The following is a 23,930-nucleotide window of genomic DNA, read 5'->3' as shown; positions in this document are numbered from 1 at the left end:
CCCACTTACAGTGTTGGCCAGAACAGGACATCAGACTAAAAGCTACCCTTCCTGTTTTGGTGCTTTGGTATTGGATATATGGACATTAGTGTTGGATATATGGGGTCCTACAGCATTACACTGGAGAGCCACAACTTCTAAGTGCTGCGTTCCCCGTTTATGTTGGTGCTGCTGTTCCTGAAAGCAACCCCGCCATCAAGAGGTAAGTGGAGACCAATGTTCCCTCTCATTTTCTTTTGGGTGTGTAGCCCCTTTAACAGGCTGCATGGCCCATTCAAATCTGCGCGCACGCACGGGCGGTTTTTCCATTTAAAAGCCGGTGAGCCGGCTGCGCGGGACCTCCAGACCGCTGCGCGGCCGCGCAGCTCAATGGGAACATTGGCGGAGACCTGATGGCAACTCGGAGAACCCTTGAAAGTGCGGGATCTCGTTACCATGGTACACACGAGTACAGAGAATCCCATGCCTGCTGTCAACACCAACATTTCATTAAAACCAGCTCTCGAGGACATGCTGTGGCACTCCCCGTAACCAGATGTTGAAGGGGCCTCTCATTTTACCCTAGGTCCCAGCCTTTGAATTAATTGGGCAGATTGGAGATGCGACAATTGTGCAGTGGGGATTGAACACAACCACCCTGCTGAACATAAGACGTAGGAGCAGGAGTCGGTCACTTGGCCCCTCGAGCCTGCCCCGCCATTCAATGAGATCATGGCTGATCTGATCTTGGCCTCAACTCCACTTCCCTGCCCGCTCCCCATAACCCTCGACTCCCTTATTGTTCAAAAATCTGTCTATCTCCACCTTAAATATATTCAATGACCCAGCCTCCACAGCTCTCTGGGGAAGAGAATTCCACAGATTCACGACCCTCTGAGAGAAGAAATTCCTCCTCATTTCCGATTTAAAAGGGCGACCCCTTATTCTGAAACTGTGCCCCCTCGTTCTAGATTCCCCCACCAGGGGAAACATCCTCTCAGCATCTACCCTGTCGAGCCCCCTCAGAATCTTATATGTTTCAATAAGATCCCCTCTCATTCTTCTAAACTCCAATGTGTATAGGCCCAACCTGCTCAACCTTTCTTCATAAGACAACCCCTTCATCTCCGGAATCAACCTCGTGAACCTTCTCTGAACTGCCTTCAATGCAAGTATATCCTTCCTTAAATGAGAGCAAAACTGTACGCAGTACTCCAGGTGTGGTCTCACCAACACCCTGTACAGTTGTAGCAAGACTTCCCTACTTTTATACTCCATTCCCTTTGCAATAAAGGCCAACACTTCATTTGCCTTCCTAATTACTTGCTGTACCTGCACGCTAACTTTTTGTGAGTCATGTACACGGACCCCCAGATCCCTCTGTACGGCAGCATTCTGTAATGCCTGAATGCTACGGTAAATGCCTGCTCAGTTCCCAGCAATTTTGGTCGCGTCTCCGATTTGCAGCCTCAGTCTCTGCACAGCAGGAGCCGACAATCTAGCAGCAGGGGCGGAAACAGGTATTTGGCAGCGCGAGTCGAACCGCCATCGGGATGGCTGCACCAAGTCAGACATCAATGGTGCGGTATACAGCCATGAACACAAGTTCACCACGGAAGCATTAAACATGTCATTTCAGGCCCAGGACCAACAGTGCCCCTCAGGAGCAAGCTACTCTAGATTACAATCTTTAACTGGATCAGCGCTGCTCTATTTGCACTGTACAAGTTTATAGATAAGGGTTTATTCAGCAATCCTGTGCTCTTGGTGGGGAGCCTTCACTTGGCGAGAGTGCAATTCTAAGATCAGGGTACAACACTGTAGTGCCAAGGTTTGACAAGTCCTCCCTTGGGAGTGCAGGATCAACCTCAAAATGTGGAAAAGTCTTGATTGGTTTGACAGGCTAGGAACTATGACATTGTTTTGAGAGGCCAGTCCTATATTAGACTCGCACGAATATTAGCTATACAAAATTCCGCTATGAGATACCAGTGTATGAACAGAGAACACATCTATCCGAAATGCTTTGCTCCAATAATTCAGTAGATGTGCTAATCTCCGGTACAATTAATGAAGAAGTGTAATGTGATGGACTGACAGTACTGCGCTAACTTCTCTTCTGAAGTTCTCTACCTGGCTAAGTGCAGAACTCAACAATGCACAGTGCTTCAACACAGCAACGCATTAACACTCGGACCAGGCATGACCGACGTCACACGCATGCGCGGCATCGTCCTGGCAATATTCACTCCGTTTAAAATATATGGGCAAATGCCTCCGCTAAAATAGCAAAAGAATTTCAGACAATCGTAAGCTAGAATCTCATAGTTTAATTTCAGCATCATAGGCCCTAGAACACAAAAACTCCAGTGTTTTCATATTGTCTGAAATGAGATAATAAAGCCTGGACTGGACATCTAGTATTGCTCCAATGCCTGCCCTGGCTCAGCAGTAGCACTCTTACCTCGGAGCAGGAGGTTGCAGGTTCAAACCCCACTCCAGGACCTGAACACACCATCTAGGCTGACAGTTCAGTGCAGAGCTGAGGGAGTGCAGCATTGTTGGAGGCGCTGCCATTCGGACGAGACGTTAAACCGAGACCCCCACCTGCCTGTTCGGATGGATGTCGAAGAACCCACGGCACTGTCGGAAGTAGTGCAGGGGAGCAACGTCCCTGCTGAACTGCGCGGCCGCCTGGAGCTCCTGCGCAGGCCGATCAGCGGTTTTTCAGTGGGAGATTTCGCGCATGCGTGAAATTTTCAATGGGCTGCGCAGCCCGTGAGAGGGACCCCCCAAAAAATAATTAGGGGGAAACAGTGCAGGGGAGTTCGTCCCGGTGTCCTGGCCAACACTTACCCCTAAACCAACATCACTAGAACAGTCTCACCGGTCCTTTATCCCATTGCTATTCGTGGGATCTTGCTGTGCGCAAACTGGTTGCTGCGTTTGCTTAGAAAACAATAGCAATGAAACTTCAAAACCAGATCGTGCCCGAGGCGCCTCTTTGCTCTTACCTCCACATTAATGTCTGGTGCACAGACTGCCGCAGGTGGAAGACGTGGTTGCTGACGGCCAGGTTGTGCTCCAGCCGGAAGGGCTCCAACACGACGCCGTCTCTCACCGGGAACGTCAGCCGGAGCTCATCGTTGGCTGAGACCAAAGAGGGAGAGAAAGTGTCAACTTTCCCTTTAGCATCTGCAGTACAGTAAAAATGTAGTTTTCATGATCATCACAAGAGTTTCACATCAACGGAACAATTCTCTCCTTCCCACCCGCAGACGGCTTGCCGCTGTACGTCTTCTCCGAGCTGGGAGAGTGGAACAAGCCTGGGCCATGAAACTCATCGGCACTGCCACTAAGTCTACTCCACGAGTGGCCTGCAGGAGGTAGAACTTAAGCTGGCAAAGGCGGAAAAGGATGTCTTTTTCCTCCCTCTTCCTCCCAACCTCATCCCAGAGAGAAGAAACCTCGCTTCTACATGGTTAAGAACTGACAAACGTCACCCGATCGCTTGGTTTGGTTGACAGGCAGCCCCTGGGGGGAATCCACAAGCCTCCTGTATGCAAGTCAAGCCCCTGAGCAGATCTCTGGTTGCAGTTAAACAGAGGGAAGTTTAAAAGAACCACTCGTGAACGTTTCAGATTGGAAAAATATGCTATGAAAATAACCCCACTAATTTAAAACAACATTTTAACCCCGTTGAGGAGTGAACGGATATTGTGTAAAATCTGCAATATTGTACGCTGAGTTATAATTATCGCAATGCTGAACACAAGTCAAGGGTGCATAAAGACAGCAGGGCCCACTGAAGGTTATCCCTGAAATATTCTCATCCTCCCATCCAACTGTGCTTTAAATGCCCCAGAACACCACATCACTCCTAGTCTGCCTGGAAAATCGTTCCAGCAGTCTGTCACTCTTTGCGTAAAGCAGTTTGTTCTGGTTTCTGTTTTATTTTTCACCAGTTTAGATTTATGGGCCTAGAAATTGGGTTGGGGCGCCAAAGTGGCACAAAAGTCACCTGAGCGCAGGATTTAGCGCAGCGTTCGAGGCTTCAGCGATCGTCAGATATTCAGTTCCATTGCCCCTCGAGGGACACGGGGCGAGGCTCGAGGCGCTCCGCGTCCCTCTTAGGGCGCTGAAACTGAATATCACAGTGCAACGTGCCGCAGCGCACGCTGCGGTACTGCAGGCCTTCCTCCCATTGTTAAGGGGGAGGGGCCTGCAACTGCGCGAGCCCCGATCGCGAGTGCCGGCAAACGAGCCCGGCACCAAGGAGAAGTGCCGGGCTCTCGGGAAACAATCGGCAATGCCGCGGGGGGGGGGGGGGGGTGTCAGGAGGCCGTGGACAGAGTTGCTGGCAGGCGGCCGCCAAAAAAGGCGGCCGCCCCGCACCTCCACCTTAACTTGCGCCGCTGCCGGCACAGTAAGGCCCCCGTGAACCGGGCGCGGGTAGCGAACGGCGCAACTGCGGCGTTCGCTACCAAATATCGCGAACGGGGCGCTGCGCACACCGATGACGTCATCGGCGGCGGCGCAGCGCAAATGGCTAACGCCACCGTTAGCGCCCCTGCTGAATATTGGTGGAGGCGCAGCCAGTGGCGCTACAGCCACTGCCTGCCTCTTTAGGCGCTAACAGGTGGCGCTACTCACCCAATTTTTCCCCCATGGTCTCTAGTCCCATTGCACGGTCTCATTTTACAGTAAAATGAAGGATTTACCTTCATTACATTTTGGGAGAAAAGAAAGGAAATTCACTTAATAAAAAGAGAAATAGGGAACACTGTTTTTGGATAATGTAAGTGCGTTGCCTGTGTCATTTTAAACCTATACAGATATAGGGCTGCACAAATGCCCAGACAGAAAGGGTCAATATGCTGAACGCTCTGAATGGGTTAATTAACACCTCCTTGACTTCTGTTCAGCATTGCAATAATTATAACTCAGTGTACAATATGGAAGGAGGAACTGGATACAAACATTTTAACCGTTCATATGACAATATTGTACAGTGTCATTTCACAGTGTTAAAAAAAAAACCTCTACACTTTATAAGCCAGGACTCCGGCAGAACAGAACGCCAGCCACTTTGCAATGACTGCCATTCATTTCTCCTTCCCATTCAACTGACACCAAGGCCAGACAGACCAGACTGTTCAGCACATTCGTGGAATGTGAAACTCATGAACTCAAGCGAGGAGGACTTGTTAACCAAAAGGCCATTTTAGCACGAGGTGAAAGAAAGTGTGCAAGGGAACCGAGCGTGCTGAAACCCAAATTGAAACCTATCTATCAGATTTGCCGTCCGATTTATGGGCACCTTTCTATTATAACTTCATGTCTTTCCTGTGCACTCTCAGATGCTCCCCAATTCACACACTGACACAGAGCATAACCTTAAAATTGGAGCTAAGCCAGCACGGTGGCATCGTGGTTAGCACTGTTGCCTCACAGCGCCAGGGACCCGGGTTCGAATCCGGCCTCGGGCGACTGTCTGTGTGGAGTTTGCACATTCTCCCCGTGTTTGCGTGGGTTTCCTCCGGGTGCTCCGGTTTCCTCCCACAGTCCAAAGATGTGCGGGTTAGGTTGATTGGCTATGATAAATTGACCCTTAGTGTTAGGGGGATTAAATACGTGGGGTTACGGGGATAGGGTAGGATATGTGTTGGTGTAGGGGTTACGGGGATCGGGTGGGATATGTGTCGGTGCAGGCTCGATGGGCCGAAATGGCTTCTATCTGCACTGTGGGGTTTCTGTGATTCTGTGAAAGCAAACACGCCTTCACACAAAGGGAGGTGAGAGTGTGGAATGCACTGCCCAGGAAGATCACCGTGGATGCATTTCTTCGGGGCTTCTTCCGTGGAGGCCCCACCTACAGTGAGAGAAGCCTCAAGGAAATTCACCCCCCCGCATAGATGCCAAGTCAAGCGAGGGGTTCAAAAGGTGATTGAAACTTACTTGGGAATTTAGGATATTAAGGAAAATGGAGAAAAGATTTGGAACTGGGAATAAAGAGATACAGGCGGCATGGCTTACAAACAACAACAGGCCCAATGGCCTACTCGTGTTCCGAGGGGAAAACTCCCGAGATCAACGCCAGTAATCTCTGGGGGGGCATTCTCCTGCTCGTCGTAACTCCAGCGGAAACTCTGGAGAAAAGGCGGAAAGGGCCGTTTCCACTGTTCCTCCCGGGTTTCTTCGGCCAAAGTGACTGCGGGAGATTGGGGTACCCGCTGCGGGAAACTCTACCTTCCAAGCGTCTGCAATGGTCCTCGGCCACTCTTGTGGGCGAAGCATAATCGAGCAGTATTTACGACCCTGTCATGTACTGAAGCACAAGGAGCAGTTGATCGTTACATTTATACAAGGCCCACAGAGCAAGAAGTGGAGATTTGAAGAGTTGGATCCTGTGTTTCATCACATCACGGTCCCAGTTTAAAAAAAAAAGAACATTTCACTTTTGTCATCCAACTCACTTGGAGGTGGTGGCGGCAAGGAGCTGAGATTGGGTTTGATATCAGGTGGGAATGGCGGCTTCACATCCTGGTTAGGAGACAGGTATGGTGGGATACTGCTTCCTGGAGTCATAGGCGGAGTGGGATTTCCAGGTACAGGAGAATGAGGATAACTTGCCACAGACCTTGGAGGCTAAAAGAAAGAAGAAAATCAGGATGACTGTACTGACTACTGCCCAGAAATCATGTGCACTGTCATGCATCAGATCCATGGTGATTCTACATTCCTCAGTTACTGTATCATGCTGAAGTTAACAACTTTTAAATCCACTGAAACTATGGTAGAATTTTTGCACCGTTTCCAAAAATCTTGTCAACGGTCGATTTTTATTCACTTTTCAGAGAAAGCTACTGTAGTTGGGGCAATCTGGTGGAAATTAAACCATCCCTTTATCATAGAGAACCCTCTCCCTGTGAACAAAAGCCATCAGAACTGACCTACATACACTGGGAACCAACTGGTAGCTAATAACACAATCTGTTATGAAAGGGGCCCATCCCCATTAATCACATTCCTCTTATAACCTGCCAGCTGCAATGAAGAAACATTTCAGACTGAGAAAAGTCCCACTGCCTGGCCACAGGACAGTGCGATGAACAGATTCAAACGGGCAGTTGGCATCTCTCAAAAATTGGATTTGAACTATTTCTGTATTGACCGTGCAATTTCCAGATAACCAGAAGTGTTTAGGCTTTGTCTCAGCTGAACAGTTTCATCTTCGTGACATATGGAGGGGAAAGGAGATTAAAGACATTTTTTTTCTATTTAAAAAGCAATCATTTTTAAACTGACTGAATGTCTCACATTATTGCACGATCCCTTAGGTAGCACGTTTTTTTTATTTCTTCACTTCTCTCCGTCTTGCTGAACTTTTCTTTTGTTTGTTCCTCCTAAGCTCCAGACATGCTGTCCTACCAGCTCTTCCTCCTCACTACATCCTCGAGACTTGTTGCACCATCTCCGACTCCAACTCACTCTTTCCCATGATCGCTGAAGCGTGGAACTCCTTGCCTCCCTTAATCTTCCCTTTCTTGTACAGTCTTCAAACCTCTGAAACCCGACCCCTAGTTGCGACCTCTTGATTTCCCTCATGGTCGTCCCTACTCTACTCGACCTTTGGCCCTTCAACATACATGTCCCAACTCTTTTTTTTTTAAAAGCTTCACATCTGAGAAGACAACTTTCATTACATTCCCCTGGAGATATTAGTATTCAGATACTCTGTGGTCTTGTAAAATGTCAGCTATGTAACTGAACAGATATCAGCTGTCAATTTGCTTAATTAACAAAAAAAATGCTTGTTTTTTTTTTAGCAATGTATTTTTTTATGTGTGGAGTAGAATCAGTAAGAACAATGTAATCTTACTTTGGTTTCTTTTCCACTCCCAGCATTTGTGATGGAGAGACAGAGAGGACACTACTCAGGCAGTCAGCGATCAGAAGAGGATCGGACGTTTCCAATTATTGTGTTGATTAGTAATGAAAAACAGAATTGGCAGTTTTACTGTACTGTAAAAATTTGCTAGCTCAACATTGTTATTCCATAGTTAAAAGCAAAAGCATTGCTTTCTGTATGTGACATAACCTGTAGAAATATATGTCGCAGCACTGAGAAGGCACCGATAACCATATAGCGTCAGGGAGGCCCAACGGGTTGTTCTGCCAAGAGCTTACAGTCATTGGTGCATTCTCACATATTAAGTCAGAGAGAGAGTTGTTTTTAGAATTGTGCTATTGGAAGTTTGGTTTACTTTCCAAAGGGTGTGGCCTTTGCTGGGCAGTAAAAAAAATGTGGGAGTTTGGAAACCAGAAATGCTGGAATTGGGTGCAAAGAGTAAACTGTGCGTCAATTGAAAAAGGGATGACTATGAATCTGGCATCTGAACTATGGGGCCCACCAAGATAGAAGGAAAGGATTAAATTCAGAGAATTTTAGCAGTGGTGCAAAAAGTACCAGTAACTCAACTAGACCCAAATAAATGTCCAAAATACTGTGAACTAAGCACAAACAAAGACAATTTTATTACCAATGACACATATCTGGGAATAAACGTCCAACATATACAGTGCAATTAAAGATGAAAGACCAACATTATGGAACAGATACAACTTTATCTGTCCCCTCTTTCAATTCTATCCTTCCCCTCTCGATTGGTTTACAGTTCGTTTCTGATTTCACAATCATTCAAAGCCCTTGTCTAAATCACTGGAGGACAGTGACGCCCAGTTAAGTGATGAGTTCGTTTACAAGGTTGGTCCCCACAGTGGAACTCCAGTAAAGTATTAGCTATTAATGAATGAAACATGCCAGAAGACAGATGCAGCAACAGCATGCAAAAAACTTTAAAAATAAAAAAATAAAACACCATCAACAGTGATCAGTAGGAAATATTACAAGAAATATAACCAGGACAGAGACACTTTGTACCTACCTGCACCTTTTCACAAACCGCGGGACAAATACGTCCCCAAGTGATGCAATGAGATGCTCACAGAAACATGCAAGGGCTCAAAATATTCTCAAGATTGCATTCATAGAAAACTGTTAGGTCTCTCTCATGTGAACATGCAACCCTACCAGACCAAAAAAAAAATCAAACCGCAATGAGGAAAGAAATAGTGAGTTTGAACCATCACGACTGGTATCATTTATATGCACGTCACATGCTTTTAAATGGGAGTCGTGGTGATGTGTGATGGGACCTACAAAGAATGGGGGGAAGAGAGAGAGAGGCTGGACTGACACAGCTTGCTGTTTACTGCAATTTTCAGTGGCCAGCATTTCGCAATCCTTCATCAAAATTCCAATTGGGAATATCCCAGGTGAATTGGACCGTCCGTCTGTCCGGTTTAGGGCGAAAAATCAAGGAGAGACGTTGGAAATTGATCTTGTAAAATTCTTGTAGGCGCTAGAAAAATGGCAAGTCAGAGTGCACCAGATGCGCAAAAAAAAAAAAGAACAGGAGGTTGAGCATTTTCCAGCTGTTTTTGCACTTTAGACGACCTTCCAACTGTTCTTGTAACAAATGTTTTGAAAGGAAGTCGTGTTACGCTGCAGGAAAAATACTCTCAATAGCTTCTAACAAAACAAAGGGGGGGAAAAAACCTTTAACCTTTAGCGAAGATGACATTCCCAGCACCCACCCAACGCTCACCCGTTATAGTTTTCAACCCCCTTTCTCTGCCGGAAGGGCTTACTGTTTCCCAGCAGCCCTTGTACCTCATCCAAGTGAGCATTTTTTCCAGACGTGAGACAGGCAGTGAGGCTCCGATTTTAATGGGGTGGGGGCGGTTGGTGCGGGTGCGCGCGAGCCCCGATTTGGGAGGCGCACCCGGGGAATCCGGGAATGTGGAGGCCTGGTTCGACCTCGTTACCCTAACTTTTGCAGAACCCTCCCCCCCCCCGAACCCGGCCAGATGCACTAACTTGGCGGGAGAGGAAGATCGCAGGCAGCCTGAGATCTGCAGGGTTGGTCACTGGCCGTCAGGTAAGGGGGGGGGGGGTGCAATCAGCAGGGGGAAATCCCAGTGTAAGGGAGGCCCACAGCTTATGGGGTCCCTGAAGAGCACTCCTGCCCATCCTGGCCCCCATAAGGAAACCTAAAGTAAAATAAAAAGTTGCCTGGGCCTCTTTTGGCCCACGGTCCCTCTCCCGATGGAATTGGCCTCACGGGAAAGCCGTCCCTGCTCAGGCCTCGGACTAAAATCACCAGACCGGTACCTCATCTGCATATTTAAAGGACCCCGTGTCTGCCTTCCTTCGGGTGTGCTGCTCAGGTTAATATTGGGACCTGGCGGGAAAGCAGTGGGATAATAGGGGGGGGGGGGGGGGTTACGTCCTTCCCCTCATTGGAACAGCTCCCCCTATGGGCAGGAGGAGTTAAAATCAGGGCCTGCAAAGGCTCGCCGTGACTGATGGGGATATTGCAATCCTGTCCTCACCTGCTGTCCACTCCAGTGAGCCTTCCAGCAAGAACCATTCAACAGCAAGCGGGGCGGGGGGGGGGGGGGGGTGGGTAATCCCGACTGATATTGCCTCCTCCCTAATCCGGGGGAGGGGTTGCTGAGGCCAATTGCAGCCCCCACCCACACCACCAGCTACTGCCCCTGGATGATACTGGCTGTAAAAGTTGGGGAGCCTGTCCTGCTAAAGTGTTTGGCCAATTAAAGAATTTGCGCGGGCAATCTAACCTTTGGCCGTCAGTGACGTGCAAAGAATGAAAACATGATGCTCCGTCTGAACCTGCGCCATTTACCGGGTTATCATCAGCGCACCCCACCCCTCAGACTGCTGTGCCATAAGCTCTACAGAAATTAAGCAGCGAGAAACACCCTCCCGTTTTGAAAGAGGCAAAAGAAATTGCAACTACTAGAGTGTTAGGCACGTTGCTGAACTTCAGAAGCCGCGTAACAAGTGATGGAGGAGAACCTATCCTCCATCGAGAACTTACCCCATTCAGACTGCTTTGACTGTAGGTGTACCCACTTCCAGCAAAACTGTTGCTCTGTCCATTGAATTGTTCTGCCTGTTGGAATTAGGGAAGGGGAGGGGGGGTTGCGAAACAAGAAAATAGCGGTCAGCGGTTAATTCAACTCATCTAGGTAAGAGGCGCTCCAGATCAAACACCGAGATAAGCCAAATACTAGTCAGCAAATCGTGCATTTACCTTGTAATACTGAGCCATGTTGACTGGAGGCGGGGGGTACTGGCCCGTGTTCTGCTGGCCAGGCATTCTCTGACCAGGGTAACTGGGTGATGTGATGGGCCTTTGGGGGTTGGCTGTGGGATATTGACCAGGCTGACTGGCGAACTGGCTGCTTGGTCCGTACTGCTGTGCTGCATAACTTGCCTGCAAAAACGCAAAAATACAATAACTCTATTCATCGTCGTCACGAGAGGTCCTCGACATTAAGTCAGCATTAACGGAGACGTGGCTGTTTAAATCCGATTGGAGAAGATCCTGCGGCACAGCGGCGCAGACGCGAGGTCGTTTCGAGGCCGGCTGCCCAGTGTACAGCGTCGGAATGCCTCGTAAGCTCCTAAATTTAATCAGGTAGGTGAGGTCCGAATGGAGGCAAGCGCTTTAAAAAAAAATTCATTCACGGGATGTGGGCGTCGCTGGCAAGGCCGGCATTTACTGCCCATCCCTAATTGCCCTCGAGTGGTTCGCTCGGCCATTTCAGAGGGCAGTTAAGAGTCATTGCTGTGGGTCGGGAGTCACATATCGGCCAGACCGGGTAAGGACGGCAGATTTCCTTCCCTAAAGGACATGAGTGAGCCAGATGGGTTTTTACGATAATCCGGTAGTTTTATGCTCACCGTTACTGACACTAACTTTTTTATTCCAGATTTATTTAACTGAATTTAAATTCCCCAGCTGCCGTGGGTGGGATTTGAACTCTTGTCTCCGGGTCATTAGTCCAGGTCTCTGGATTTCCGCTTGGCGGAACACCTCCGGTCAGTCCGTAAGGGTGACCCCGAGCTTCCGGTCGCCTGTCATTTTAATTCACCGCCCCATCCCCACTCAGACCTCACCGTACTCGGGCTCTTGCATTGTTCCACGGAAACCCAGCGTAAGCTCGAGGAACAGCACCTCATCTTCCGATTAGGCACTTTACAGCCTTCCGGACTCAATATCGAGTTCAACAATTTCAGATCATAACCTCGGCCCCTATTACATTTTTATATATATTTTTTATCCACACTTTTGTTTTGTGCCCTTCCCCCTTTTTTTCTCTCCCACATGGCAGCTGTCTCCCATTCTACCAGCGCATTTCACACCTAATCTAGAGCCGTCTTTTGTCTCTCCACTAGTCCTATCACCATCTCGTCTGGTTTTGAATACCTCTTAATGTCTCTTCACTTCTCTCTTGTTCTCTCATCCCCATTTCCCAGCCCCCAAACTGGCCTTTTAATCTGTTTCATTTCCTGTGTTTTTTTCTCAGCCCTGACGAAGGGTTTCGACCTGAAACGTTGACTCTATTTCTCTCTCCACGGATGTTGCCAGGCCTGCTGAGTTTTTCCAGCATTTTCTGTTGTTATTTAAATTCCCCAGCTGCCGTGGGTGGGATTTCAACTCTTGTCTCCGGATCATTAGTCCAGGTCTCTGGATTACTAGTCCAGTGACATCACCACTACACTACTGTTCCCATAAAAGGGCGAGCAGCCCGCTGACACACTCAGAGAATGGGGTGGACAAGATATTAAAAATACATCCAAAACAGGCCTCCACATTCCCGGATTCGCCGGGTACACCTGCCAAATTGGGGCTCGCGTGCACCCACACCCTACCCAACCGCCCCCACCCCCCCATCCCCCATTAAAATCGGAGCCTCGCTGTCTGTCTCACATCTGAAAAATGGTCACTTGGATGAGGTACAAGGGCTGCTGGGAAACTGTAGCCTCACAACAGTAAGCCCTTCCGGCAGAGAAAGGGGGGTAGAAAGAGAAGAAAAAACAGGAATATCGAAAAGTTGTTCTCAGAGTCAAAATGAAACCAAGATCTGGAACATTTTAATGATTGAAAAGGTCACACTAAATGATGCACGTATTGTTAAACATTAATGAATGCAAGAGCATTTAATTTGCTTCATCTGTCAGTGGTGTTCTGAAATACTGCATCACTGCTGACTGGTGCACACTCAGATGCCTGTTACTCACCAGATCTGTACCTTAGTTCTGCTCACCTCGCCTGGATATGGCCTTTTGACTCCCTGCATAGGCATCTGCTGTGATGGTCTTGGGCCTGGGTACCCCTGCTGCGCCACTCGCTGGCTGTGGGATGCAAACACCGGGTTCATCCCTGGCGGTCTGGGCTGGTTGATTGGCATCGGTTGCCCACTCATGCTGGATGGGGTCATTCCACCGCCCATCCCTCCTGGGTTCATGCTGCCTTGCATGGAAGAAGGGCCCCGTGCACCCTGTTGGTTCATGAACTGACTGTTGTAGGCCTGTGCTGGACCCATCTGGAATAGATGAACAAACCTTGAGAAAGGAGCTTTAAAAAGAAATGCGGGGGGGGCAGGGGGAGGGGAAATACTCAGTTAGAACTGATGTACAAGCTGCAATCTAACCCGTGTCAGCCATAGCTCAGTGGGCAGCACTCTCTCGCCTCCGAGTCAGAAGGTTGTGGGTTCAAATCCCGCTCCAGGGGACTTGAGCACAAAAATCTGGGCTGGCACTCTTAGTGCAATGCTGAGGGGGTGCTGCACTGTCAGAGGTGCCGTCTTTTGGATGAGACATTAAACCGAGGCCCCATCTGCTCTCAGGTGGACGTAAAAGATCCCAGGGCTACTATTTAAAGACAAGCAGGGGAGTTCTCCCCAATGTCCTGACCAATATTTATCCTTCAATATCACAAAAAAAATCAGATTATCTAGTGATTTATCTCATTGCTGTTTGTGGGAGCTTGCTGTGCACAATTTGGCTGCCGCGTTTCCTACATTACAACAGTATTACAAAGTATTTACATCACAGAACAGGCCATTTGGCCCAACAGGTCTATGCTGGTGTTTATGCTCCACATGAGCCTCCTCCCACCCCTCTTCATCTCACCCTATCAGCATATCCTTCTATTCCCCCCTCCCTTACGTTCTTATCTATGCTATTCGACTCAACCACTCACTGTGGTAGCGAGTTCCACATTCTAACCACTCTCTGGGTAAAGAAGTTTCTCCTGAAGTGACTATACTTCAAAAGTACTTCATTGGCTGTAAAGTGCTTATGGGATGTCCTGAGGTCGTGAAAGGAGCTATATACAGGAAACTCTTTTTATATCCGGCACCGACGGGACCGGCGTGGTGCCGGTTGATCAAAAAGTCCGGATTACAGAGAGGTATACTTACCAAGGTACGAGAGCCCCGTACACGGCCACAGGTGCAGGAGCCCCGGTTACACGGCACTTGCGCAGGAGTCCTGGTTACACGGCCACAGATCCAGGAGTCCCTGTTGCACGGCCACAGGCGCAGGAACCCCGGTTACACAGCCACAGGTCCAGGAACCCCGGTTACATGGCCACAGGCGCAGGAACCCCAGTTACATGGCCACAGGCGCAGGAACCCCGGTTACACGGCCACAGGTCCAGGAACCCCAGTTACACGGCACTTGCGCAGGAGTCCTGGTTACACGGCCACAGATCCAGGAGTCCCTGTTGCACGGCCACAGGCGCAGGAACCCCGGTTACACGGCCACAGGTCCAGGAACCCCGGTTACATGGCCACAGGCGCAGGAACCCCGGTTACACGGCCACAGATCCAGGAACCCCGGTTACATGGCCACAGGCGCAGGAACCCCGGTTACACGGCCACAGATCCAGGAAACCCGGTTACACGGCCACTAATATATAGTCAAAATTACCTGAACCTACTCCTGAATTTTGCCTGTTAAGAGAGGTTTCTGGATATTTAGGTGCCGGTTAAAAGAGAGTTTCCTGTAAATGCAAATCTTTCTTTCTTTAGCCCAACCACAGCTGCAACCTCAAGCAGCCAAGGCACCTCCTTGGCAACACATTGCTGTACCACGACCTTTCAGGCACTCATCTAAGGGATCTACGAGCTGTAAACAAGAGCTGGCCTCTTTCAATGAAGACGGCGCCTTACCGGTCCGTACTGGCTCATCTCCTGGTTCTGCTTCTCTTGCAGGGCAGCCACCGTAGCAGTTGCCGTCGCTGTTGCCGTCGCCGCCGCGGCAGCAACCGCCGCCGCCGCCGCTGCAGCTGCCGGCTGGGTAAAGTCTGTCGGCGGCCTGCTGTGCGGTGGGATCCCCATGGAGCCGGGAGCGTTGGGGCCACCAGGGTAACTGGGAGAGAGGAGAAAACAAACAACGTCCAATTAGGTCATCATTCCTCTTAACAGCAAAAATAAAGCAGAATTGAAGTCATTCGACACATTTATAGTTACACTTCTTTCCGCAGTTTCAAAGGGATGAGAGATCTGGCACAAGCCTCATTACTAAAGAACATAAGAATTAGGAGCAGGAGTGGGCCATACGACCCCTTGAGCCTGCTCTGCCATTCAATAAGATCATGGCTAATCTTTGACCTCAACTCCACTTTCCCGCCTGATCTCCATATCCCTCAATTCCCCTAGAGTCCACAAATCTATCGATCTCAGCCTTGAATATACTCAATGACTGAGTATCCACAGCCCTCTGGGGTAGAGAATTCAAAAGAGTGAAGAAATTCCTCCTCATCTCAGTCCTAAATGGCCGACCCCTTATCCTGTGACTATGACCACCCCTCGTTCTAGACTCTCCAGCCAGGGGAAACAACCTTTCAGCATCTACCCTATCAATCTCCCTTAGAATGTGTGAACATTGCAGGGTGGTCATGCAATGTGTTGGGGATGCACCATGCTATGCACAAGGTGAAAGAGCAGAGGTTAGTGCTCCAGGTTCCCCACATATTTGAGGAGGTGGTGAGTGAAGATCAGCCTCGTCCTTGGAAGGTGGGTGCGAAGAATCAGAACAGACTGTGCACTTTCCAGGGTCTGGTTACATGCAGGTTGCCCCCTTGCCCCCTTGGCTAAAAAATGGTACATTGCTTGGGGAGAGGGGCAGGGAAGAGAGTTGTTTTAATAACAAATTCGAGTTCGGAACCGGTGCAGCTCAGCTCTATACCTGTGGAAGCCGTGAGTGAAGACTTTGGCAGCTTCTTGTAGAGGGAAGGGACGAGTCGTGCCAAGGAGGCTCCTGGCACACCTTGCCTGCCAGGTCCAGGAGCAGGAATGGCGGCCTGGGAGATGGCCATGCGTCGGCCTCTTGGCCAGAGAAGGTTATCCGGCCAGATGGACAAAGAAGCTGATAAATTGTTGGGAAGAACAGGGGAGCGCTTTCACCAAAATGCCCGAGTAAAAATAGGAGGAGGTCAAAAAAGGAGCACTGGGAATGTGTGAAAATGATTCAAGCTGGGGATGTTGAGAAACACAAGTACAAATCCTCCCAGTGTCATCTACTGAATTATTTATTGGCCATCCCATCTGAATTGAATAAGGACCATTTGCTTTGGAGCTTTGCCAGCTCAGTGTCTGTTCCTTGAGAATCCTAGAAGTAGTTTCCCTTGCATTAAAATATACCAGCAGCAGTGCGCTTTACCTGCTCCCAAAGTTGCCACTTCCAGGGTAGTTCGGTCGACCATACATGCCCTGCTGCAAGTACGCTTGGTTGGAGCCGCCCTTGCCCGCCGAGAACTGCTGCTGCTGACTGGCAAACTGAGGCGAGTTTATCCCGGGATTGTTGGCCGACATCCCAGAACCCATTGGGTTGCCTCCTGGAGTCATGGGGTTGCTTGCATTTGCCATCGGATTTCCCAGCACCTGCTTGCAGGGAAAGAATGTAAAATGCATTAAGGAGGTACTGGAAAATGAAGTGAGGTCAATAGCCGGGGGGGGGCAGAGATTTAAAGTAATTGGTAGAAGGATTAGAGGGGAGTTGAGGAGAAATTATTTCACCCAGAGGGTGGTGGGGGTCTGGAACTCACTGCCTGAAAGGGTGGTAGAGGCAGAAACCCTCATCACATTTAAAAAGTACTTGGATATGCACCTGAAGTGCTGTAACCTGCAGGGCTACGGACCAAGAGCTGGAAAGTGGGATTAGGCTGGAGAGCTCTTTTTCAGCCGGCACAGACACGATGGGCCGAATGGTGTCCTTCTGCGCCGTAAATTTCTATGATTCGATGAGGCAGGGCCGCATCAGATTCCGTGCAAGACTGTTCATGTAGACGGGAGCACCTACTCCGTACTGTAATGCCCCCTCAGCTTCACCGCGAGGCTCCACGATCTAACTCCTGTGCCATTTGCACTGCAATCATTTCAGCCTTCTCTTTTAAATTAGCAATCTCGCCCATTGCAGACAGCTCACCGATCATCTCGCCCACTGCAGACAGCGCGCCAATCATCTCGTCCATTGCAGACAGCGCACCAATCATCTCGCCCATTGCAGACAGCTCACCAATCATCTCGCCCACTGCAGACAGCGCGCCAATCATCTCGCCCACTGCAGACAGCGCGCCAATCATCTCGCCCATTGCAGACAGCGCGCCAATCATCTCGTCCATTGCAGACAGCGCGCCAATCATCTCGTCCATTGCAGACAGCGCGCCAATCATCTCGCCCATTGCAGACAGCTCACCAATCATCTCGCCCAATGCAGACAGCGCGCCAATCATCTCGCCCATTGCAGACAGCTCACCAATCATCTCGCCCACTGCAGACAGCGCGCCAATCATCTCACCCATTGCAGACAGCTCACCAATCATCTCGCCCATTGCAGACAGCGCGCCAATCATCTCGCCCATTGCAGACAGCTCACCAATCATCTCGCCCATTGCAGACAGCGCGCCAATCATCTCACCCATTGCAGACAGCTCACCAATCATCTCCCACCAAAAGAACCGCCTGATCATTAGGCACCGTTCTTTCGAGCTGCTGGTGCCATTGGGTAGAAACATAGAAGATAGGAGCAGGAGTAGGCCATTCGGCCCCTCGAGCCTGCTCCGCCATTCAATGAGATCATGGCTGATCATCCAAATTCAGTACCCTGTTCCTGCTTTCTCCCCATATCCCTTCATCCCTTTAGCCTTAAGAAATATATCTAACTCTTTCTTGAATATAGTTAATGAATTGGCCTCAACTGCCTTCTGTGGTAGAGAATTCCACAGGTTCACCACTCTCTGGGTGAAGAAATTCCTCCTCATCTCAGTCCTAAATGGCTTACCCCTTATCCTTAGACTGTGACCCCTGGTTCTGGACTCCCCCGCCATCGGGAACATCCTTCCTGCATCTAGTCTGTCTAGTCCTGACCCAACGTCAGCTTTTTTTCTTCCCGTCTGGAGTTGTCGCAATACCTTACATAGCAGCTTGGATCATGACAGGCCACATTCCTTCAAGGGAGTTGAAGTGGCGAGCTGCTCTTGGGACAGATCTGTGACTGGGAGTTGAAGCATTTTGTCCCCCGCCTGTCCTGTAGGCACAGACTTACAGGATCAAAGGAATTACAGAAGGCTAGTCAGCCCATCGTGCCTACGCTGGTTCTTCAACTGGAACTATCGACTCTGATCCCATTTCCCCAGCCCTTCTCCTGTTTCATTTTATACTCTTCCTTTTCAAATACTCATACAATACCCTTTATACTGACGTTACACCTCAATAGACATTTGTGGTGAAGCATTCTACTTCTAATAACCCTGTGTGTGAAAAGTTTTCTTTGAACTTCATTCTTCTAGTGATAATCCAATTCGAAACAAGAGCAAATGATCCTCACTCTCAAAACATCTCAATTTTGAAAATCTCCATTAGCCTTCTCTGTTCCAGTGGAGGAAAAGATTATTTTTTGACCCTCTTTTCTTAATTCCTGGTATCATCCTAGTGAATCTTAGCTGTACCTTTTCCATGTCTTAAATGTCCTTCCTATAATGGGAGTGGCCACTACACATGCACTGCAATGCGGTCTGACAAATTTCTCGTACAAATTCAACATCGCTCCCTTGCTATTGTTTTCAATGACCCAGACTCCTATTTCAGTCTTGTTGGGGTTTGTGTCAGTGGGTGACACCCTCCAGAACCTCGCTCAAGTGGCCATTCTTCATGTATGCGTTGATAGAATAAGCGTTGGCAGGCTATTCAACCGCACCGCTCAGCTTGACCCTGTCCTCACCCAACATCCGCAGGCGCTTATTTTGCAATAAAGGGGGTCATTGGATGTAGCGGGAACCTTGGCTGGTTTTCACGGGCACTGAAACCAATTGTTGCGTCCCTTACTGCCACCCTGACGGAGCTTAGCTAACTCGGCACAGAGGAAGACCAAGCTCGAGACCTTCTTGGTCTATATGGCTTAGTCTGCATTTACCAACTGAGCCATTGGTGGAGTTTGGTGGTTGGTTTTCAGCTGGTTTGAGGTTCTGGTCCGCATTTACAAACTGATCCATTGGTGGAGTTTGGTGGTTGGTTTTCAGCTGGTTTGAGGTTCTGGTCCGCATTTACCAACTGAGCCATTGGTGGAGTTTGGTGGTTGGTTTTCAGCTGGTTTGAGGTTCTGGTCCGCATTTACCAACTGAGCCATTGGTGGAGTTTGGTGGTTGGTTTTCAGCTGGTTTGAGGTTCTGGTCCGCATTTACCAACTGAGCCATTGGTGGAGTTTGGTGGTTGGTTTTCAGCTGGTTTGAGGTTCTGGTCTGCCACTAATTAATGCAACTGCATTGCAAACAGTTGCTATATAAGACAAATGTAGTTTTATTTATTACCTGCGGGCAAGATTGTCTGATTTTGTGGGAAATGAAAACAATTTAAATCCACACTTTAAATTAACAGCAGAGATACATTATAGAACTGACACTACCTGGCTTTGTGATGTGTTTGTGACTCCCCACACTGTCGTAACTACAGACAACGACCCTGGTGGTTGACTCGTGTTTTGTTGCCAAGGGACAGCGTCGTAGGTGAATGACCCATCACTGCATGAAAGAGAGAAAGCAATTACCACAGGATAATCTTGTTCGCTCAGCCCTGTAAACCATTCTCGACAATCTTACCACAGGATCAGAATTCTGAACTTCCTCACAAACGGTCCTTAAAATGAACGGATGTCCTAAGTGGTTTGAACAAGCGGTGCTGAGCCCATATTGGGCCCTAGGTCAACTGGGGATTCATTGCTGAGGACAGTTTCTGCACATTGGCAGATGCTTGGAAATCCCTCACTCTTACCCCGAGGGAGAGGCCAGGCAATGCAGGTTAAAAATAAACAGTAGGAAATGACTGGCTTTCTTCCCCGCTTTTCTAAATACTTTGGAAACTTCAAAGTTTGATGGACCGACGCATGATCTCCCATGGCAATCTTCACGGTATGTTGAATGGCAGAAAGAAAGAAAAGACTTGCATTTATATAGCACCTTTCATGACCACCGGACGTCTCAAAGCGCTTTACAGCCAATGAAGTATTTTTGAAGTGGAGGCGTCATCCCTTCTGGTCTCGGGAGTCCCTCAGCTCACCGGCACAGAAAGCAGAATGGCCGCTGAACTGTCAAAAGCTGCAGCCTTCTGGTTTCTGCTCAGGAGAGATCTCCAACTGAGCCTGAGTGGAAGGGTCCAACTTAGAGGACAGATTGTCAGTGTTTGACAGCTTCACAGAGCCGTCAAACGCTGACATTTTATCTGTCAAAAGCTCTTGACAGATGAAACGTCACTCGCTGACGTCACCTGTAACCGGCTTTCCCTTAATTGGCCTGCTCAGTCCGCTGGGCGGGCTTAACAAGGTCAATCAAGGGAAAATAGCGTGGGTTGGCCACAAGTCGATGGAGGCGGGACTAAAACCAGACAAGTGGGAGGCCCGCCTCCAAAAGCTCCCCACTGAGAAAATCCAGCCCAAAGTCTCTGGAGTGAGACTTGAACCCATGACCTTCTGAGATAAAGGTGAGAGTGCTAGCCACTGAGCCAAGACTGACCTCTAGAAGGAGTGAGACAAAGAAAAAAACAGCAACGTGAACAGGACAGAGACAGGCAAGAGAGAGACCACATCCTCCAACTTACCATGAGCAATGGATATAAACAAGACATACATATAGATCAATTGTTATACATCAGAGATAAAGGAGCAGAGAAAATAGAGCAATAAGGCCCGTTTCATCCCTGGTGCTACACATGAAGCAAGTTGAGGCTGCTTCAACAGTGACCCCATGGGGACTTTCAGGCTACTTTGTCTAGTTGACAGGAAGCTGCCTGTGGCACGACCCTTTTCTGTCACAAGGGTCAGTAAAGCACTTCGTCATACTCCTAGGTGCATTCTGACCCAGCGGCTATAACTGGGGCTCTGCTCAAAGAAAACTCCCAGGTTTTTTGCTAATTGGGAACCACAGCATGACAAGCAGGTAGTAAGTTATCCTGGCTAATACAATAATCTATTAATCACACACACGTCAATTAGTATATAAATGGCAAAAAGATTGACTCGAAGCATTAAAACATTGCTCCCCAGGCTCGATGAGTTTATCCAGCGAGTCGCTGAGAGGGTACAGTGCGCGGTTCGATCCCTGTAACACTGCTGAGAGAAGAGTTCCACATTATTTGCTCATCCGGGCTTCCTTGAAGACTCGGCGACTCTGTGTACCAGCTGGTGCGTCACTGAACCCGTACAGACCAGAGTGACCGAGGTTCGAATGGCTAGTCTGTGCACTAAGGCAGCTGGAGCGCAACAATTGGCCTCAGGACCCCCCGGTAGGACCGGGGGGGGGGGGGGGGGGCGGTCGGGGGAAGAAATGAGCCTGTGTTCCCACTCCTGAATGCTATCCAGTGTTCCCCACTGTGCGTGAACCTGGATGTGATGCATTTTTATTAAGGGTGAGCTTACAAAATCCTGGCTGGGGAGTCCAGAACCAGGGGGGGGGTCACAGTCTCAGAATAATGGGTCGGCCATTTAGGACTGAGATGAGGAGAAATTTCTTCACTCAGAGGGTGGTGAATCTTTGGAATTCTCTACCCCAGGGGGCTGTGGAGGCTCAGTCGTTGAGTATATTCAAGACAGAGATCGCTAGGTTTTTGAATATTAAGGGAATCAAGGGATATGGGGATCGGGTGGGAAAGTGGAGTTGAGATAGAAGATCAGCCATGATCTTATTGAATGGCGGAGCAGGCTCGAGGGGCTGAATGGCAGACTCCTGCTCCTATTTCTTATGTTCTTGTCACAGTTAAATCGCTGGTCCAGACTCACCATCAATGATCAAATAACGAACTCTCCAGCAAGGAACCAGAGGGCAGCCTAGGAGTTCAACTAGGAGTCCACATCTTTAGGGGTGGGAGGGGAGGGAGACAGATGTTCCTTTGATCTCCTTTGGAGCAGAGAAGGCCAAGGGGAGATTGGATAGAGGCGTTTAAAATCACGAAAGATTTAGATAGAGTAAATAAGGAGAAACTGTTTCCAATGGCTGAAGGGTCGATCACCAGAGGACACAGATTGACGGTGACTGGCAAAAGAACCAGAGGCGACATGAGGAAAAACTTTTTTACGCAACAAGTGATTAGGATTTGGAATGCGTTGCCTGATAGGGCGGTGGATACAGATTCAATAGCAGCCTTCAAAAGGGGAATTGGATAAATACTTGAAGGAGAAAAAATTGCAGGGAAATGGGGAAAGAGCGGGAGAGTGGCACTAACTGGATTGCTCTTCGAAAGAGCCGGCGCAGACTCGATGGGCCGAATGGCCTCCTTCAGTGCTACACTATTCAATGATTTTTTGCAAATTAAAACTACGCTGACACTTCACCAAATCCGCCCCCATGGAAAGTTTGCTGTTGTTACTGGGTGGGCCGCTCCTAGTGTGGACAAGGGGCAGCCGGGAGTTTTAACCTGTCCAGGAGCCCAAGCTTCATCCATGGCTGCTCGTCAGGTTATACTTTGTTGGACAAAAGGCCGAGCAGCAGCTCGCACCCCCGTGAGCTCCATTTGCATAAAGCGAGAATGGAGGAGGCAAGGAGTGAACTTTGCCGAGCATCAGGATGACAGGTGCAGCCTCCTCAGAACGTGTTGCGGCTTTGTGTTCCACTGTGCGTTTCTCGGCTCTCAAGAGGTGCGAGTGCAGAGGGGCCAGAACAAAAACACTTGTGCAGCCGCGCTGAAATGGCCTATTATTTCATGGAACACGACAGCTGAATAAAAAGACAATTCTAAAAGACTTAATAAGCCCATACATGCGTCGTTCCGAAGCCATTCAGCAGTAATAATGGGAGGCATTATTCATGACTAATTCCATACACCAGGAGGTTCGTGGCCAGCTTCTGCTCAATAAGCTTTGCGAGTTGCATTAATGAAACATTAACGGACTCACCCAACTAATTAACAGTGGCAATTCCATTTTACGAGGTTCTCAAAATAATGTTGCTTTAGAAATAAATATCTAAAATGGCTAGTCCTAACAATGTGCCTGTTAATGGATATTATGCCTTGCATATTCTGCCCATGGTTATAGCAGGCGTGCATGAGTGTACTGTTGTGCAATGGAGGCGTGGGCCACACCAACACTCCCCCACTTCCCATACCCAGCAGAGCAAGTTAACTGTAGCCCTCTGCACTGCCCCAAAAACGTGCCTCAATTTTCACCAGCATACACCACTCGGATCCACTCAATGCACTGGTGCCATTTTGCCTGCCCTCCTTTTGCCCTCAGAGTGAGACTCTGAATGGTGATCAATGGATCACCAACAGTCTCAGAGATCAGTGGATCACCACTGTTAATAGTAATGTAGGGCACAGTATCAATCAAGAGATTAGAAGTGCATGTAACAAGGGCAATACGGTAATCATGGGGGACTTTAGTCTACATATTGACTGGGCAAATCAAATTACCACTAATGGTGTGGAGGACGAATTCTTGGAATGCATGCGAGATGGTTTCCTGGATCAGTATGTGGAGGAACCAACCAGGGAACAGGCTATTCTGGATCTGGTACTGTGTA

The 23,930-nt window shown here is 48.9% G+C and overlaps 1 protein-coding gene across 17 annotated transcripts in view; it reads right to left on the bottom strand.

Annotated features, from left to right (window-relative positions):
* The window catches only part of zmiz1a (zinc finger, MIZ-type containing 1a), a 527,531-nt gene that overhangs the window by 32,104 nt on the left and 471,497 nt on the right, over nt 1-23,930 (bottom strand). For 14 of the 17 annotated variants that reach the window (XM_085970560.1, XM_085970554.1, XM_085970552.1 and 11 more), the window contains 9 exons: nt 19,826-19,940; nt 16,586-16,806; nt 15,094-15,292; nt 13,183-13,461; nt 11,163-11,345; nt 10,947-11,021; nt 7,862-7,912; nt 6,456-6,627; nt 2,994-3,174 (listed from right to left, as the gene is read on the bottom strand). In XM_085970560.1, the coding sequence (XP_085826686.1) occupies nt 2,994-3,174; nt 6,456-6,627; nt 7,862-7,912; nt 10,947-11,021; nt 11,163-11,345; nt 13,183-13,461; nt 15,094-15,292; nt 16,586-16,806; nt 19,826-19,940 (1,476 nt within the window). The remainder of the gene's footprint in view (nt 1-2,993; nt 3,175-6,455; nt 6,628-7,861; nt 7,913-10,946; nt 11,022-11,162; nt 11,346-13,182; nt 13,462-15,093; nt 15,293-16,585; nt 16,807-19,825; nt 19,941-23,930) is intronic. The other 3 variants (XM_085970550.1, XM_085970553.1, XM_085970551.1) reach the window with 3 other exon arrangements.

Source organism: Somniosus microcephalus, chromosome 29 (assembly GCF_052327205.1).
Source record: "Somniosus microcephalus isolate GS21.2 chromosome 29, FLI_Smic_1.0, whole genome shotgun sequence".
NCBI lineage: Eukaryota > Metazoa > Chordata > Chondrichthyes > Squaliformes > Somniosidae > Somniosus > Somniosus microcephalus.
This window is presented reverse-complemented; position numbering and strand designations above follow the sequence as displayed.